The sequence below is a fragment of the Camelus dromedarius genome, chromosome 4 (genome assembly GCF_036321535.1).
Source record: "Camelus dromedarius isolate mCamDro1 chromosome 4, mCamDro1.pat, whole genome shotgun sequence".
Lineage (NCBI taxonomy): Eukaryota > Metazoa > Chordata > Mammalia > Artiodactyla > Camelidae > Camelus > Camelus dromedarius.
In genome coordinates, this window is record NC_087439.1 from 47,182,193 (window position 1) to 47,200,010 (window position 17,818).

The following is a 17,818-nucleotide window of genomic DNA, read 5'->3' on the forward strand; positions in this document are numbered from 1 at the left end:
CCAAGAGTTAAGTTGCATCATAGCACCAGATCATCATGCCAGGCAGGTGCTACTGTCTCCTCTGGGCTGGGCTTTGGGGGGGAGGAGGGGTACTTTGGCTCCCTCAAGCTGGGCTGGGAGTGAGAAGGTGGCCCCTGTAAAGTTTTTGCTCCCTTTATTGTATGAGGCACTTGAAGTAATTGGGCTCATTAACTTAACATGATAATTTGACACAGACATGACTGCAAGGCTAACCAGTACCATCCCCTCCAATAAACCTCGCGCTAAGGGACTAAAAGGTTCTTGTTTTATTAATCAGGGCTATCTTTGCTCTTCCTAGCATAGGACTGGCCCCTAGCAAGGGTTTGCTAACACAGGATGCCGGAACTGCTAAAATGTTCTAGGAAAAATAGTCTTGACTTGGGGGGCAAGTAGATCTTTAAAAAATTGATTCAAATGATTGTGCTTCCTCCTCCTTCCAAAACGAGGACAAGAGCTGCACAGCATCAACAATCCTTATGCAGCTTCTTCCAGAATTAGTGTCTCCTGTCTCTTCACCTAGTAATTTACTACATGTATGAAGACATGGTCATAAAGCAGTTCTACAAGTGAATTGAGAATACATAAGTGATGCCAGCCTACAGCAAGGCATTGTCATTAGAATCCATAACCCTTTGGCCGGGGGTGTCTAGGAAACTCCTAAAGTTAAATGCAAAATACTATGTGCCTAACTAAGAGTGTTCAAAGCCTTGAGAAGGTTCTCCGTGAAGTCCAAGAACCAAAGAAGAACCAAAGATAGAATATGTTTTGTTCCATAAGCTTGTTTGGAAGTAAATCCTACATTCTCCTACATCTTCTCCTAGAGAAGTGGGGGGAAATTATATATCTGTATATACATCTCCACTGCATTTGTTGACGTTATCAGTAACTGCTCAGTAAACAACAGCTGCTCAGCTCTGAAGTCAACAATCTATAGATAAAGCTATAGGAATAGATTCATAAACATTGTGGGACTTTGTACAATGTAATTACAGCATATTGTACATGCAGAGTACAGTGCCAGTGACGAGCGGGGAAATTAAACACTGTGGTATTATTTATATGGGATAATTATACTGATGAGTTTCTTCTTAGAGTGAGTGGGGGCCTTTGTATCTTCTCTCTGCATTGCTGTGTTCAGACCTGCCACGCTCCCCTTCGCGCCTCATGCAGATGGCATTCTAATTGTCTCTGGGAGTGGTGTGTGGACTGCAGAAGGCGGTGCTGCGGCAGAAAGAACACCGGTCCAGAGTCCAGGCTGGCTCGGCCACTCCCAGTGTCCCACTAGACAAGAGTCCCACACTGGTGATCCTCGGGGCAGAGGCAGCCCATGGACCATGGCAGGGGTGTTGGGTCTAAACAGAGCTTTTTTCTTTCCCCTTTTATTTTGAAATAATGTCACCATTTTAAAAATGGAAGAATTCCCAGGGAGGAAATCCAGATTTCTCATTTCTCTAGAAAAATAGGAAGGTCCGGCAACTCAGGGTGCAGATTCCCACCCTGGCATCAGCGGGCAGCTGCTGAGTCATCATTTCTGAAGGAAACTGTGTGTCCCGTTCACCAGTATCAAACAGCCCTCCTCATTTATGTCTGTTCCCGCTGTAGGGATCTGGGCAACTGATTCTTCTTTCAGCCTGGTTTTAGGGAAATGGGTTAACTTCGAAAAGCTCTGTTGCTCACATGCTTTGGGGAGTGGATGAGAATAGAATGGTAATTGGGATTTCAGAACAAATAGCATCACAGAATCACAGGCCTGGCAGAAGTCATGACTTCAGCCCATGGGTTGATTTTTTTTCCCTTAATACGGACAGTCTAAGAACACACAATCTGTGCAGTAATGCTGTAAATTGTATGCAAGTAACAAGGGGAGTTGGACTCGCTAGTCTCACTGGCTCACGTTAGTTCAGCCCAGGTGTTATGTGCTTTTATTAGGAGCTAATGAAAACTATGTCTTTTTGCCATTAGTTCTCACCTGGATCAAAGGGAGCAGAGATCAGAGTGAGACCCAGGTGGGATGGCGAGGGGAAACAGTTTTAACGTATAACCAGGGGCTGTCAAGCGATGCTTTCACTTTTATTGGTGCCCTTTTATTTTACAATATGCAAGGCAAAGGAAAATGATCAAAATAGGTGATTCCAGGGAAGAAGAGGGTGGGAGGGAAGAGGTGGAACATCCAAGTGGAAACATTTCAGTGAATATGGTGTGTTGAAAGGTCTTGATGGAACCCAGGAATCCATGATAAATGTAAGAAGCTGGAGAAAATAAAGCTGTATCTTCTATGCATATATTACTCAATGCCAGTTCTGCTGTTTTCTCTTCCAACAGATCCTGATGCAGCTCAAGCTAATAAAAACCATCAGGATGTCCGGAGTTATGTACGGCAATTAAATGTGATTGACAACCAGAGAACTTTATCACAGATGTCACACAGATTAGAGCCTCGTCGACCGTAGACATTTAAAGTGCCCAGAACAATGGTTTGCCTCCAGTCCACAATCTTTCAAAAATGCCATTTATGCTACTACTGACTGCATTGTCACTAGAGAATTCTGTAAAACAAGCAGAAACACATCCTGAGCCACCTCAGGGCTGCATTCAGCTTACCAGCATCATGACAAGAGAAGAAATTCTTTGATTTGCATAAAGCTTGCACAACCTAGCTTAGGAATCCCCAGTTTGTAGTTACCTGATTTTATTTCCAGTTGTGCCATCTTCTTTGCTAAAACATAAAATAAGACCAACATGGAGAGTTTGGTAGAAATATTGTTGTCAAGTATCAGGCTCCTAACGTTTTCTCCTAGGAGTGTTTACAGGGTGAGATGTACTACCGGTGGCATTTATTTGGATACATCATTGGTGGTCGTAAACTTTCATAATCTTTAACTCAGCATCTTGATCTGCACATGGGGGTTTTGGAAGGTGTTGAGGAATCTGTGTAAATCCAAATTAGAGGCTACATTCTTCCATCTCCATAGTCTTACCTCTGATGGAATTGTACCTGACCACATTACTGTAAAACATTATGGCTATTTATGTAATTTAGGGAGGACTAGTCTGTAATTTCTGAATGACATATAGAATAATATTTATGTTTACAATGTAACTTTTTTAAATTTACAAATCAGGATTACATACATAAGAATTCCACCAAGAAACTCCAAGGTTCTTAAAATTGCCAGCGTTAAGAGAAAATGACATTTCAAAAGAGCACAATATGCACAAAACATTTTTCAAAATTAAAATATTTTCCTGGGCTAACAACCTTTCCTATTGGCTAATTATTGTTACTGACTAAAAAAAAAACACACGTATTTTCTGGACTTAAATGTTATTACAAATATCTTAATTTTCAGCAATTGTTTTGCACTTTGAATAGATTGTAAATAATTCATTCAATCAATGGTATAGAGTTATTTATTTGCTACATAATAGATATTGTGCCAAATGATTATTTCTTATTTATTTTATTTAGTATGTAATTTTGGAGTACATTTTTTCCTGTTTTCACTATTAGGCAACATTTAATGTGTAGGAATTGTATGTATGTATATCTTCTGTAAATAACAGCTAGTATCTTCACTAAATATAACTGTTGACAAGAAAAAGTGTGTTGTTCTCAATTCCTATAAAATGGGAGGGAGAACCATTTGGTATGGTGGGGTCCTGGATTTTTTTGAATTGAAATAAAATTCACACACTATAAAAGTCACCATTTTAAAGTGTACAATTCAGTGGGTTTTAGTATATTTACAAGGTTGTTCCACCATCATCACTGTTTAAATACAGAACCTTCTCCTTATCCCTTAAACCTTATTCACATTAGCAGTCACTCCTCATTTTCCTCTCCCGCCAATCCCTAGAAACCACTAATCTGCCTTCTGTCTCTGTGGATTTATCTATTCCGGATATTTTATATATAAATGGAATCATATCATATGGAGCCTTTTGTGTGTGGTTCCTTCCACTTTGCATAATGTTTTCAAGGTTCATCCATGCTGCGTCAGGTATCAGTACTCCATTCCTTTTTATGGATGAATAATATTTTGTTATCTGGATTTACCACATGTTGTTTCCATTTATCAATTGATGGACGTGTTGAGTTGTTACTTTTCAGCTATTAGGAATTTTGCTGCTATGAAGAGTATTTTAGAGCTGCCTGTTATGGGTCCTATACCATTTCTCAGTGATTTAAGCACTTGATCTACTAGTTGATGAGGAGACTTCCAAAACTATTTCCAGACACATGTCTGTTTTTTAATGTCAGCATTTTCCAGGGTATGTTCCAAGCTACAGTAATCTCACAAGTTCACAAGCTGTTCCTCCCAAAACACACATACAATCCCAAAGCCAAACACAAAACCAAGATGATAGCTACAAAAAATTGGGGCACCACTGCACAATATACCCCATTCATTGAAATAATTCCCAGTATTCATTAACACATTAAAGGCTCTGAGAAGTCCTGCTGTAATCTCTTTTTTAAAGATTTTTTTGTTTAATTTATTTTTTGGGGGGAGAGGTAATTAGGTCTATTTATTTTTGGAGGAAGTACTGGGGATTGAACCCAGGACCTCGTGCATGCTGAGCATGTGCTCTACCACTTGAGCTATACCCTCCCCCTGCCCTTTTTTTTTTTTTTTAAGATTGTTTTATTTATTGCTGTAATCTCTTTTAACATCCCACAGTTGAAGGCCACTTGGAGAAATTCTCAAGCAGGCAAATGCCTTTCTGTGTTCATTTATATATTAAAGTCCCCAGGTGCAGGGGTGGTGTTTTATGCCTCCTATCCAGAGTGGAGCACAAAGCCTAGAATTTACATGAGAATTTTTAAGAGTCACTGAGTACAATTTCTTGACGTCTTTATTGTTCAGCATTTCACTACCTCATATACCTCAGTATCAGCTGCCAAGTTTTCCTTGTATAACTATATAATGGTTTTTCCACCGTTAGTTTTCCTTTCCTAGATTATTTTAAAAGCTGACAAATGAAGCTGATAGCCTGTCCCCTGGGCATCCTTGCTCTTGTTTATTCCTGCCTTACTTAAAAGCTGGTATCCTACATGACAGCTCCCTTCCCCCCAGTTCCATGGTGACCGACACCTTATGACCTTGTTTTTCACATTATTGAGAATTAATACATATTCTCCCATGTACATTCCCCTTGGTCTTCCAAATGAGAGTCACTATTGCTCTTCTTAATAAAGATAAGAGATTTTTAATTATGTCAGGCTTCTTTGAAAATGCATTAAACTCCATTATTCAAAGCAGTGACGGTGAAGTGAAGGAATTCACACGCTGAAAATGGAGAGCAGCAGCCAAGCAGCCCTTCCTGGAGCAGGAGATGCAGTTAATATTTTAAAACTTGCAAACAAGCCAAAAGAAAATGAGATGCCTACAGGGTCACAAGAAGGATAATGAGGTTTGCTGGAAGACGTGAGAAAGAAGAAAGAACGTTTTTACCAAAAGCGCCTGTAGAAAATTATACATTTAAGTGTTTAACATACCTGCTTAGCAAGGTCACTGGCACAGCGTACAGGAGCTAAGCTTTTCCAGCAATTTTTGAATGCCATGCAGGTTAAATAGATTTCTCTGAATTCAGTGGCATTTCCTCTGAAATATGAATGCAGGTCAATGACTACCAGTATGAGAAAATTAAAAGAACTGTCATTCTGGTTTCAAATTGTGCTTGTAATTTTTTTTTAAATCAGCATAGAATGTGCAGTGTTGTAAAAATGAACTCCTTACCTTGAATAGCTTTCCTTTTGCTGTCAATCTAAAATGTATTACATCTCTTGCTATGGAATAATCTTAATTTTCTGTTTGTCCTACATGGAGAAGAATGTGATGATGTTAGATGGGCAAGTCATGGCATCAGTGACTTATAAGCTGGAGAAAAACCTTTAGCTTAGTTCAATATTGTTAATTATCTTTCTGTCATTCATTCAGTAACCAGTAATGGTTGAGGGGCTTATGCGTACCAGGCCCTCTATGAGCCCAGGATTCAATGTGAGAAAAACCAGAGGGTCCCTGTTCTCCTAGAGCCTGTCGCCTAGTAGGGGAGACAGAAGAGTAAAGAAATAAACAGATACACAAACGCTTAAAGGAAGGATATGGGGGGTTCCAGCACATGTAAGGGTGTCTAACCTGAGCCACGCTGAGGAAGTACTGCTGTGGGGAGGACAGTTGGCCTGAACTCTGAAGGAAGAAAATGCTAACTAAGCAGAGAGAGAGAACATGTTCTAAGGAGTTAACAACCTTGGTGACATGAAGGACGGAAGGTGGAAAACTCACTGTGGCAGAGCAGAAAGAGTAAGAGTGAGTGTGCTCCCAGATGTGCTGGAGATCTAAGACGGGCTCAGGATGTGCGAAGCCTTGTAAGGCTTTTTAAAGGAGCTTCATCTTTTACCCCAGAGCAGTAAGAAACCACTCAAGTGCTCAAGGCAGGGGGTGGCTTTTCTAACAGCAGCCCTTATGAAGCAGGGCCACTGCTTTATGTGACCTCACTGTGGAAGACAACCTATTATGTGTAGATTGGCACGCTTCATATTATCCCATAGGTCTCTAATGTTGCTTTCATTTTTTTTTTCACTTGTCTTTCTGTCTGCCTTTCTGATTGGGTGATTTTCATTATTGTATCTTCTAGATCACTAATTCGTCCTTCTGCATTATCCGGTTTGCTATTTATTGCCTTTAGCTTGGTTTTCCAGTTTTGATTGGCTCTTCTTTCTAGTTTCTAGTTCCTTGTTACAGTGATCTGCATTTCTATCGATAGCTTTTCTTCATTCCTTCAGTATTTTTATTACCTCCTTTCTGAACTTGGGTCTAGTAGACTGGAGAGGACTGTTTCATTATTTGTTCTTTCAGGGGAATGCTCTTGTTCTTTAAATTGGGAGTGGTTCCTCTGCTTCTTCTGTATGAGTTTAGGAGAAACAGTCATCTACTGTGGTCCTGAAGGGCTGTTTTTATGTGGGAGCATCCATGTGTAGCCTGTGTGAGTCTAACATTATTGTTGCAATGGCAGAAGTTAAAGATAAAGAGAGGACTCTAAAGGCAGCAAGAGAAAAACAAGGAGTTAGTTGCAAGGGAACCCCCATAAGGCTATCAGCTGATTTCTCTACATAAATGTTTCAGGCCAGAAGGGAATGGCAAGATATATTCAAAGTCCTGAAAGGCAAAAACTTGCAACCTAGGATGCTGGGATAACCCAGCAAGGTTATCATTTAGATAACTTTAGATATTAGAATAGAAGGAGAGAAAAAGAATTTCTCAGATAAGCAAGAACTAAAAGAACACAGGAATGCTAGACCTATCCTAAAAGAAGTATGGAAAGGTCTTCTCTAAATAGAAAAGAAGCAAGAATCTATAGGATAGAGAAAATCATAGGAAAGTAAATCACTTAAATAAGCCAGTATATAGATTTTTTTAAAAATCAAAGAAATGTTGTGAAATTATAACTACAATGAACAGGAAAAAGATAAACATGAAGATGTAAAAGTGGACATCAGAATCATAAAATGTGGGGATAGGAGTAAGGAAATGTAAATTGTTTTAGAGTGTGTTTGATCTTTTCTGACAACCAGTTGAAAGCAAGTAGATATAGTAGTGAGTTTAGATACTTGAAAACCAGGGTAACCACAAATCAAAAACATACAGTAGATTCAAAAAAACCAAAAAGAGAACTCAAGCATAATACAAAAGACCGGGGAGAGTGGCCGAGATGGCAGAGTAGAAAGCCCCTGAGCTCACTTCCTCTCATGAACTCACCAAAATTGCAACTATCTGCCAAACAACCACTTATGAAAAAGACTGGAACCTACTAGAAAATATCTTCTACAACTAAAGACATAAAGAAGGAACCGCAAGGAGAAAGGTAGGAGGGGCTAGGGTAGGACTCATGATATAACCAAATCCCATACCACCAGCGTGGGCGACCCACCAACTGGAGAATATATTGCAGAGGTTCTGTCACAGGAGTGAGAGTTCTGAGCCCCACGTCAGGCTCCCCATCCTGGGGGTCCAGCACCAGGAAGATGAGGCCACAGAGGATTTGGCTTTGAAGGCCAGCAGAGCTTTACTGCAGGAGCCCCACAGGACTGGGGGAAACAGACTTCACTCCCAAAGTGTGCACACAAAACCTCACCTGCACCAGGATCCAGGGTAAAAGCAGTCATTTGATAGAAGCCTGGCTAGACCCACTTGTTGGTCTTGGAGACTCTCCTGGGGAGGCTGGGGGTGGCTGCAGCTCACCTAGGGGACATGGATACTGGTGGTGGACATATTGGGGGAAATTCAGTCATGTGAACACTCCTGGTGGCTGACATAGTGTATCATTGGCCCTGGGACCTGGCTCCACCTCACAGCCTATAGGCTTCAGTGTTAGGAGGCCTCAGGCCAAACAACCAACTGGGCAAGGACAGAGCCCCACCCATCAGCAGGCAGGCTGCCTAACAACTTGAGCCCGTAGCTGCCTCTAGACAGGCCCTTCAACACAGCCCTGTCCATCTGGGGGCCAAAACCCAGCTCCATCTACCAGCGGGCAGGCACTGGCCCCTCCTGCCAGGAAGCCTGCACAAGCCTCTAGCCCAGCCTCACCCACCAGGAGGAAGACACCAGAAGCAAGAAAACTATGATATCGCAGTGCCGGCCAGACCCTACCCTGGGACCGGCTGGGCCCTGCCCCTGCCCACTAGCAGGCCAACACAGCCTTCAGGACACCCCAGACCCCACACTTAACTGCACTAGGAATTGGGCCTTCCCCGGCCAACAACCTGAAATAAGTTCTGGGATCCCTGGGCCCTGCAGACACATTCCAGAAACGAGCTCTTCCTTCCAGTAGCCTGGCACTCACCCCAGGATCCGGCCTACTCTGCCAGTGGACTGGCAACAGCCCAGAGTCTTCAGGACCCTGACTCTGCCCACCAGTGAGCCAGCACTAGCCCCTGACCCCCTAGGGTTCTGCAACCAGCCACCTCATGTCCAGGCACCTTTTGACAGCAGACAACAGCACCCGCACAAGGCAGGGCCTGGCGACCAACCAGACAAGGCCAGCCAAGCCTACCCGGCCACCCACACAGTCAGCCCACCACAACAGACGTGCCCATGCAGCATCTTAGGGGAAGCCCTAGAGCGTGTAGCTTGGGTGACGAGAGGGGAGTGCACTGCTGGGGCGCACAGGACTTCTCCTACAGAGGGAGAAGGCCACTTCTCCAAGGTCGAGAAATGTAACTAACCTACCACAGGCATAAAAACACAGGTAGCAGCTTAGACAAAATGAGGTGACAGAGGAATATGTTCCAGACGAAGGAATGAGATGAAACCCTGGAAGAAGAACTGAGTGAAGTGGAGACGGGCAATCTGCCCCAGAAGAAGTTCAGAGCAATGATCGTTAAGATGATCAAAGAACTCAGGAGGAGAACGGATGCTCAGAGTGAGAAGTTTTTAACCAAGAGTTAGAAGATATAAAATATAACCAAAAAGAGATGAAGAATACAATAACTGAAATGAAAAATACACTAGAAGGAATCAACAGTACACTGGATGATACAGAAGAATGGATCAGTGAGCTGGAGGACAAAGTAGTGGAAATCACTAATTATCAGAGAAATGCAAATCAAAACTACAATGAGGAACCACCACACAACAGTCAGAATGGCCGTCATCAAAAAGTATACAAATAATAAATGCTGGAGAAAAGGGAGCCCTCCTACACTGTTGGTGGGAATGTAAATTAGTGCAGCCACTATGGAAAACAGTATGGAGTTTCCTTTGCAAATTAAAAATAGAGTTACCATATAACCCAGCAATCCTACTCCTGGGCGTATATCCAGAGAAAACTCTAATTCAAAAGACACACGTACCCCAATGTTCACAGCAGCACCGTTTACAATAGCCAAGGCATGGAAACAACCTAAATGTCCATCAACAGATGATTGAATAAAGGAAGATGTGGTATATATATGTATAATAGAATACTACTCAGTCATAAAAAGAATAAAATAATGCCATTTGCAGCAACCTGGATGGACCTAGAGATTATCACACTAAGGGAAGTAAGTCAGACAAAGAAAGGCAAAATATCATATGATATCACTTATATGTGGAATCTAAAAAAAACGAGGCAAATGAACTTATTTACAAAACAGAAACAGACTCACAGAAACTGAAGGCAGACATAGTTACCAAAGAGAAAAGGAGAGGAGGCAAAAATTAGGAGCTTGGGATTAGCAGATACCAACTACTATATATAAAATAAACAACAAGGTCCTACTGTACAGCACAGGGAACTATATGCAATATCTTGTAATAAACTATAATAGATAGAATCTGAGAAAGAAAAAAAAAGTCTTCTGGTATACTTTGCTGTACACCAGAAACTAACACAACATTGTAAATCAACTATATTTCAATAAATAAAATAAAATAAAATAGCTGTCCTTTTGTGTCTGGCTTGTTTCACTTAGCATAATGTTTTCAAGGTTTATCCGTGTTGTAGCATGTACCAGAATCTTCCTCCTTTTTAAGGCTAAAAAATATTGCATTTTGTGTATACACATTTTGTTTATCTGTTCATCAACAGACATTTGATTCGTGTCCACCTTTTGGCATTGTGAATAGTGCTGCTGTGAACGTGGGTGCACAAATATCTGTCAAGTCCCAGCTTTCAATTCTTTGGGTATGTATCTACACGTGGAACTGCTGAAATGTGCGGTAATTCTAGGTGCAACGTTTTGAGGAACTGTCATACTGTCTTCCACAGTTGCTGCACCATGTCATGAGCTACACTTTACATAACCGATGCTTTTCTGTCATTGTAGAGATGGAGGCGGACAATGTATGGCGTGGCTGCTGAGAAAAGCAATGGCAAGAGGACCTAGGGCTCAGTACGTCGGTGCCTAAGCATGGAGCAGGAAGCCTCCATTTGTCACCGTGCCGTCCTTTAAGCCATGATGGCCCAAAGGCAGTCACAGCCCCAGAACCTTGGCCTGTCCTTGTTGCCTTGTTAGTTGATTTATCAGATGCTGTTGCCTGCTTCTTGACACGTAAGGATGAGAGGACTGGAGGAAATGTCACTAACCCCAAGAGAATAAGAGCGTGGGAAGGGGGAAAATGCCTGCCTTGCTTCAGCTCCTTTGCACATGCTTGTCCGGCAGCTAGGGAAAGTCAAGGTTGACATTACAGGAAGTCAAGATCTTTGTTCTTGGCAATTTAAATTTGGCAAGATTGGTACCAAAGCCTTGCTATAAAAGGAAGTGAGCACAAGGCCCTGGGAGCTTGTGGATCTTGATTGGCATGGGCGTACCTCCAGGCTTAGGTAAGAGAGGGAGGCTGGGGCCAGGGCATGTGAGCACTGCCCGATTCTGCAAGTCTGCTCTCCATTCAGCACCTGTAGGGAGGGTTCAGACTCTTCCTTGGCAGGGAGAGTCCAGAAATGTGCAATTCTACAACAGCAGGATCAACACAAGAAAATAATTGGAGCAAGGGCTGGCATAACATTTTTCAGACTAGGTTTTTGCAGCATCTGAGAACAGGACCGGAAGACCCTTAGGAGGTCTCCATCTGCTCCCTTAGTCATAGGCAGATGGCAAGAGTCTCTAGCTTGATAGTAACAGGGACCTGGAAGGAATGGAGTTGCATGGATGGTTCAGTCCCCCCAGAAGGAAGAAGGGCTCAGGATGAGGAGACACAGCATCTCTAGGGGGAGACAGGTTCTGTACCAGCCAAGATGCAGCATATTTAGAAGGATGAGGAAAGAGGTGGTTCCATGGGAAAGTAAGCTACATCAGCAAGTGTACCAGTTCTTGTGTCTGTCTGACAGGGTTCTCCAGAAAAGCAGCACCAATAGAATGTGTATTACAGTATACATCTATTATGAGGAATTGGCTCATACAATATGGAAGCTGGAGAGTCCAAAATCTGCAGTGTGGGCCAGTAGGTTGGAGACACAGGAGAGCCAATAATGCAGATAAAGTCCAAATCAGTCTGCTGGGGAATACCCCATTCCTTGAGGAGGCCAATCTTCTTTTCCCCACAAAATTATTAAAAGCTTTATTTATGATTGGAATCATTCAACAAAAAAGCAAAAACAAATGAGCTTGAACAAGGAACTAAGCTGTGGTCTAGAATGTCCTCAGAACATTCAGTTCCTCAGTGGCTAAGCTGCCTTTGCACCTGGCTGGCATGACACCAGTGCCTCAATGGATACAGCAGTTGTGCTAACAGCAGCACAAACTTTCCCCTTAAAACTTGCCCTGAACAAAGCAAGAGAACAGGGGGAGAGTATACATTCTGCCCAAGTAAGTGTATTTAAATACTGCCTGGAACTGTTAACAGCCTGAACTTTCTCCCTCATTTCTGATAGTGGCAGATGATGCAGAAACTGCCATTTAGCAAATGCAGGAGGCCAGTCTTTTTGTTTCATTCAGGTCTTCCACTGATTGGATGAGGCCCACCCACTCATGAAGGACAACCTGATTACTTAAAGTTCACTGATTTAGATGTTAATCTCATCCAAAAACATCCTCCAAGTAGACACATAAAATTAACTATCACACTGTGTAACAAACCACTCCAAAGTGGTTAAAAAACAAGGGGTCTATGGGTCAACTAGGCAGTTCTGCCAATCTGGGCCAACCTGGTGGATCAGGGCTGAGCTCAGTCATGCACCTGCCATCAGCTGGTATAGGATGGCCTTAGATGGAGTGGTTCATCTCTGCTCCCCATGGCTCTTATCCTCTAGCAAGGTAGCCTGGGCTTATTCACATGTCAGCTGAGAAGGGTTCCCAGGGAGCAAGAGGATGAGCAAGAACTCTTGAGTCCTGGGCTCAGAATGGACACACCATCACCTCCACAGCACTCTGCTGGCCAGAGTGAGTCAAGAGGCCAGCCAAGATTCAAAGAGTGGAGAAATATTTCTGTCTCTTCACGTGCAGAGCGGCAAAGTCCCATCACCAAGGTTGTGGATACGGGGAAAGGAAAGTTGCTCCCATTTTTGCCAATCATCTGCTAGAGTCAGGGTAGTGCATTGTGTGAGTGGCTGGAAGTTGTGCTGCTCTTGTTTGGGGAGACTGTCTCAGGCCCTGGTGCTGTCAGGTGTTTAAAGTGCTTCTCTGGGGTCAGCTTAGTAGCTTTGGGGGAAGGAACATAGAATACTTTAAAAACAGGGTTTGACTCAGTCAGGGCCACCTCCAATCTATACAGCACCTTCCTGTGTGATGGGGAAAAAGGCACCCCTTCTTTCTGACTTGCACTGCCCCACTGGGGAGCTCCCACCACGTTCACCACTGTATGCGGCAGCCCTCACCTGGGAACACTGGCCAGTGTATCTTCTCTGAGCTTCCATTTGCACATCTGCTGATGGGAATTATAGTGCCTCCCTCACAAACGGGCTGTGGTGAGGATTAAATGAGTCAAGGTGTATAAAGTGCCTAGCCTGCTGAGTACCGGGCGCTCAAAAAACATTAATGCCTTTTCTGCCTCTCTGCTAAAATGAGAAGCCACCGTAAAGAGTACTTTAGAACATTCAAGGACGCTGGACAGTCTTCAGCCAAACCACTCATGAAAGGATGGGAAAGGAGAGAAACTTACATGGGTGTTCTGAGTCACTGGACTTGACGTGGGACGGTGGAGCAGTTTGGGAGGACTGTCTGATGTTTGTCCTTTGCACTCCAAATTGGGGTTCCATCGATTCTGCAAAGTTTGTACTGCACTAACTGGGACAGGAGATCATCATCCTGTCTGGACCTAACTGAAAAGTTATTTGCTAGGAACAGAAAACATTTCTAATTATTGATTGAAAGAGGGGAGAGGCGAAAAACAGAAGAAAACCCTCATGCTTTTCATCGGCAGCTAAAATGTTCATAAATGCAAGAGAAGATCAGAAACAAACCCAAAGTGTAACACAAGTCATACAAACATAGATCACACTAGAAGTTCGATTTTAGCCTGAGCGAGGTGTTCATTTACGTGTTCAGTCCATAACAGTCCAGAAACACTCACTCAATGCTATTCCTCCTAAGAAAGTGACTCTTCGTTCATTGTTCTCTCACCTGATGTTCACGAGCCATTATAAAATCCATTCATATTTCTAGCTTCAGAAATGAAATTGGAGGTATGGGCCAAAGTGTACATTAAATTAGGGACGACTGGTTGTGGCACTCTACGTGAGCCAGGTAATGCTGGGTCATTTTAATTAAGATTTTATAGTCAATAACAACACAAGCAAATTAATAACATTAAGTCAACAGGAAACAGTTGTGGGGGAAGTGGGCTATGGAAATAACTGAGACCTGCAGTCATATTATTGGCCTAATGTGCAGAGTTCACTTATGCATCAGGGGAAAAAACAGCTTTGGGGCAACTGAATGGAATCTATAACACGGGGCATGGAAATCTTTTGAGCTTCAAGAAAAGATGATCGCTAGAGAAATAAGAGGAAATTCTGTACTTCTATTTAAAATGAGAAGAAAAGCAAGGTCACTAAGGAGTACTAATCAACTCAAAGGAGTTTGAATACAAAGTTTTCTGAGTGTTGACTTTGGAAGAGAATTTTCTGGGATATATTGGTTCAATAATCAATCCTTTTTGCCTGTTAGTTCCCCTGCTATTTATTGAACACCTACTATGTGCCAGATACATACATGCAGTATTTTATTCTAAATACCTAAGCAAGGAATCGTTTCTATTTACTGATGAGGAAACACTGAGCAAAATTAAGTATCTCGCCTAAGGTTACAGGCTTCGATTTTGGCAGAGTTGGGGTTTCAAACCAAGTGAATCTGATTCCAAAGCATATGCTGTTAACTACGAGGCTACACTGTCTGCCTCTCTTTTTGTGCCCAAGAGGGAAAAAACTAAAGATAATGGAAGAAAGTTTAGCACCAAAGCATGAGATCAATTTTGCCAAAGTATTTATGCCTTCACCATAAAGAATCCTCTCATATTCAGGAAAGGACTTCTGTTGTATTTGATGTGCTTTCTCCCTAAAGTTGAGCGTCTGGTTAGCCCATATGTGTTTTCATGTTGTTCACCATGTTTTATTTCATTAAAAATGGACTCCACTGAAATCAGAGTATTATTGAAGCATGTAGATTTACTGAGTATTTTGTAGAAGAGATGGAGAAGTGGATTTCTTTCCAGAACCCTACACTGTTTCATTTTTTTAAAGTTATTTTGTTTGCTTTCAATTTTGGGGGGAGGTAATTAGGTTGGTTTATTTATTTATTTTTGGAGGAGATACTGGTGACTGAACCCAGGACCCTGTGCACACCAATCATGCCCTCTACCACTTGAGCTATATCCTCCCCCCATTTTTAAAAATCCTCATTAGACTTATGTTGTCTTCCAAATCTGTCTTCATCACTGCCCATCATACGGTCTCCTCTTTCTACTCCTGATTTTCCCCACCCTCTTAGGCTGCAGATCATCCTTGGGGACCGCAAATTATATTTTCTTTTTTATGCAGACCAATGTAATTTCCTCCTAGCTTCAAGCTTGAAAATCTTCACTCTGAGGATGAAAATGTTTGTACCGAGCAAACAGAGGACCCTCCTGTCACTCTCTTTGAAAGGTCATTCTCTTTGAAAGGGTACTATAAATGACCAACGAATAACAAAAATCATTATGACAGAACAGAGAAAATGGTCTTATTTAAAACTAAAACTACCTACAGCTCCTTATGCCTCCTAGGGCTGGGTGTCATAATTCATATTGGGGAAATCTGAAAAAGAATATGTATATTTACATACGTATAACCGAATCACCTTGCTGTGTATCTGAAACACTAAATCAACTCTACTTCAACAAAAATAAATTTTAAAAAATTCATACAGGGAAAGTAAATCTCTTCCCCTCTTACTTTTCATTTCACAGACCAGTGAGGAAAGAAAGAAGGAAAGACTGATACTTCAAGCCGTCTCCAATTCCTCTATGTCTAAGGACCTTTCAGCATGGGATGCATTCACGGAAATAGGAGCCTAACCAAGCCATTACCTTTCCATGTGGACGTAAGTTCCCAGAATACACACTGACATCATTCTTCTCTCTTAAAATCCCTTATAATAAACATAGGAGGCAGTTTTTTTCCCAGCTATTTTTGACAAATCCTGAGGCTGCAGTGATATTTTTGATGCCCTTCATAATATCAAAAGATATCTATCAATTCCTAATTTTTCCCCTGATTTTGACCTTCTTGATAACCGGCCTCATAAGCTGTAACAAAACTTTCATTTAAATATCCAGAGGGATTCTCTTCCTGGGTACTTTTTTGGTCCCCTCCAGCACTCTCTCTCTACATTTTTCCATTAGCTATCATGGCTTATAACTTCACAAAATGAGGTAGAAAAAATCCAAGGCATGATTTCTACTTCTACAGTGCTGGCTGAGTCAACCATGAAAATCAGTGTGTAAGTTCACTGCATCTGAAGCAAGCCTGCTGGTCCACTAGTAACTCCATGTACTCAAGGTTACCATTGAGTCTTCCTATTCAGGGAAGTGCCCTTTAGGAGAAACATCTACTTCATGATAACAGAGAAAATTCATGCCAGCTAACTAAAATAGTCAAACAACACTTCATTCTTCAATATAAATAATAACCAATGATCAACAGAGATGTCTGAGAAAACTAGTACCATAAAAGAAAAAAATAAAGAGAAATAAAGAGAAAAAACTGACTCCAGAGGAAATCATTCATGTAACTGAATAATAATGGTAATAATGATCAATATTTACCATGTGAAACATGACCAATAGTAACAATAGGTAGCATTACTGAACACTAAATCTAAGCCAGGTCCTGTTTTAAACACTGTGCATATATTGACTTCTTTAATCCAAACAAAAACTCTGTTTTTATAGATGAAGAAAATGAGGCTCAGAGAGGCTGAGTAAAATATCCAAGGTCACACAGCTCATAAGCAGCAGACTCAGTCCAGGTCTTCCAACTACAAAGACCATGTTCTTAGTCCCTATGTTATATTGCAGTGAGAGCCTTAATCTTCGAGTTTTAGACACTTCAAAGTCCTCATTAACATTTGTCCCAAAATCTCCATCAACTTATCCAGTTCTCATGTAATAAGACCACTCAAGGTCCATTTTGACTTGCCTAAGAGTCTGGAAAAAGGTGACAGCTTGAATTTGGTCCTCATCTACATGCACTTTAGGAAATAAAAGTACTAAAATCAGACCTAGGGCTTCAAGAATACCTATAAGCTTCATTCCATAACAGGATGTTGACAGTAAAATGTGCATCCACCTCCTTCAGAACCAGAAATAATCTGAACCATCTAGAAGTATGTCTAAAGCAACTTGCTCCATCGGCTAGGAATGTTTGTCATAGATCTCAAGCTGTGTAATTTAACACACTGAAACTGGTTAGAGAAGTTTATGCAATTAATTTGCAGGGTAAAATGATCCAGATAAACTGGTTGTCTAGACTGGCCAAGGTTGGGTTAGGCAAGGTTGAATTTTGATTACTCAACTGAAATAACTGAGTAGGAGTTTGCACATTGCACTTACAATTATTTTGAAATGTCTACCACAAAAAATTAGTATGGCTTGCTTTACATTAATGAAGCAAAAAATGAGATAATTATTTAGTTATTTCAACTTTATATTTTTCCCCCAGATATCTGGCAGTAAGAATTTTTATAAATATGTTTAAATAATTGAGCAAAAATGTGTTTGTATGCATATGTGCTGCAGGGAGAGAAGCTTACAGTTATATGAACAGGTTATGTAATTAGCTCTGGTATCCATTTCACTCTAACAGAGTTATCTCTTCTGTTGAAGTACTTCTGTATTAGCCA

The 17,818-nt window shown here is 41.6% G+C and overlaps 1 protein-coding gene and 1 long non-coding RNA gene across 9 annotated transcripts in view; one reads left to right on the forward strand and one right to left on the reverse strand.

Annotated features, from left to right (window-relative positions):
- RAPGEF4 (Rap guanine nucleotide exchange factor 4) overlaps positions 1-3,623 on the forward strand; it is a 273,372-nt gene extending 269,749 nt beyond the window's left edge. For all 8 annotated transcript variants that reach the window (XM_031451662.2, XM_031451663.2, XM_031451665.2 and 5 more), the window contains one exon: positions 2,344-3,623. In XM_031451662.2, coding sequence (XP_031307522.2) covers positions 2,344-2,471 — 128 coding nt within the window. In that variant the 3' untranslated portion in view covers positions 2,472-3,623. The remainder of the gene's footprint in view (positions 1-2,343) is intronic.
- Positions 1-17,818, reverse strand: part of LOC135321140 (uncharacterized) — a 33,704-nt gene that overhangs the window by 5,477 nt on the left and 10,409 nt on the right. The gene's annotated exons all lie outside the window — the stretch shown is intronic.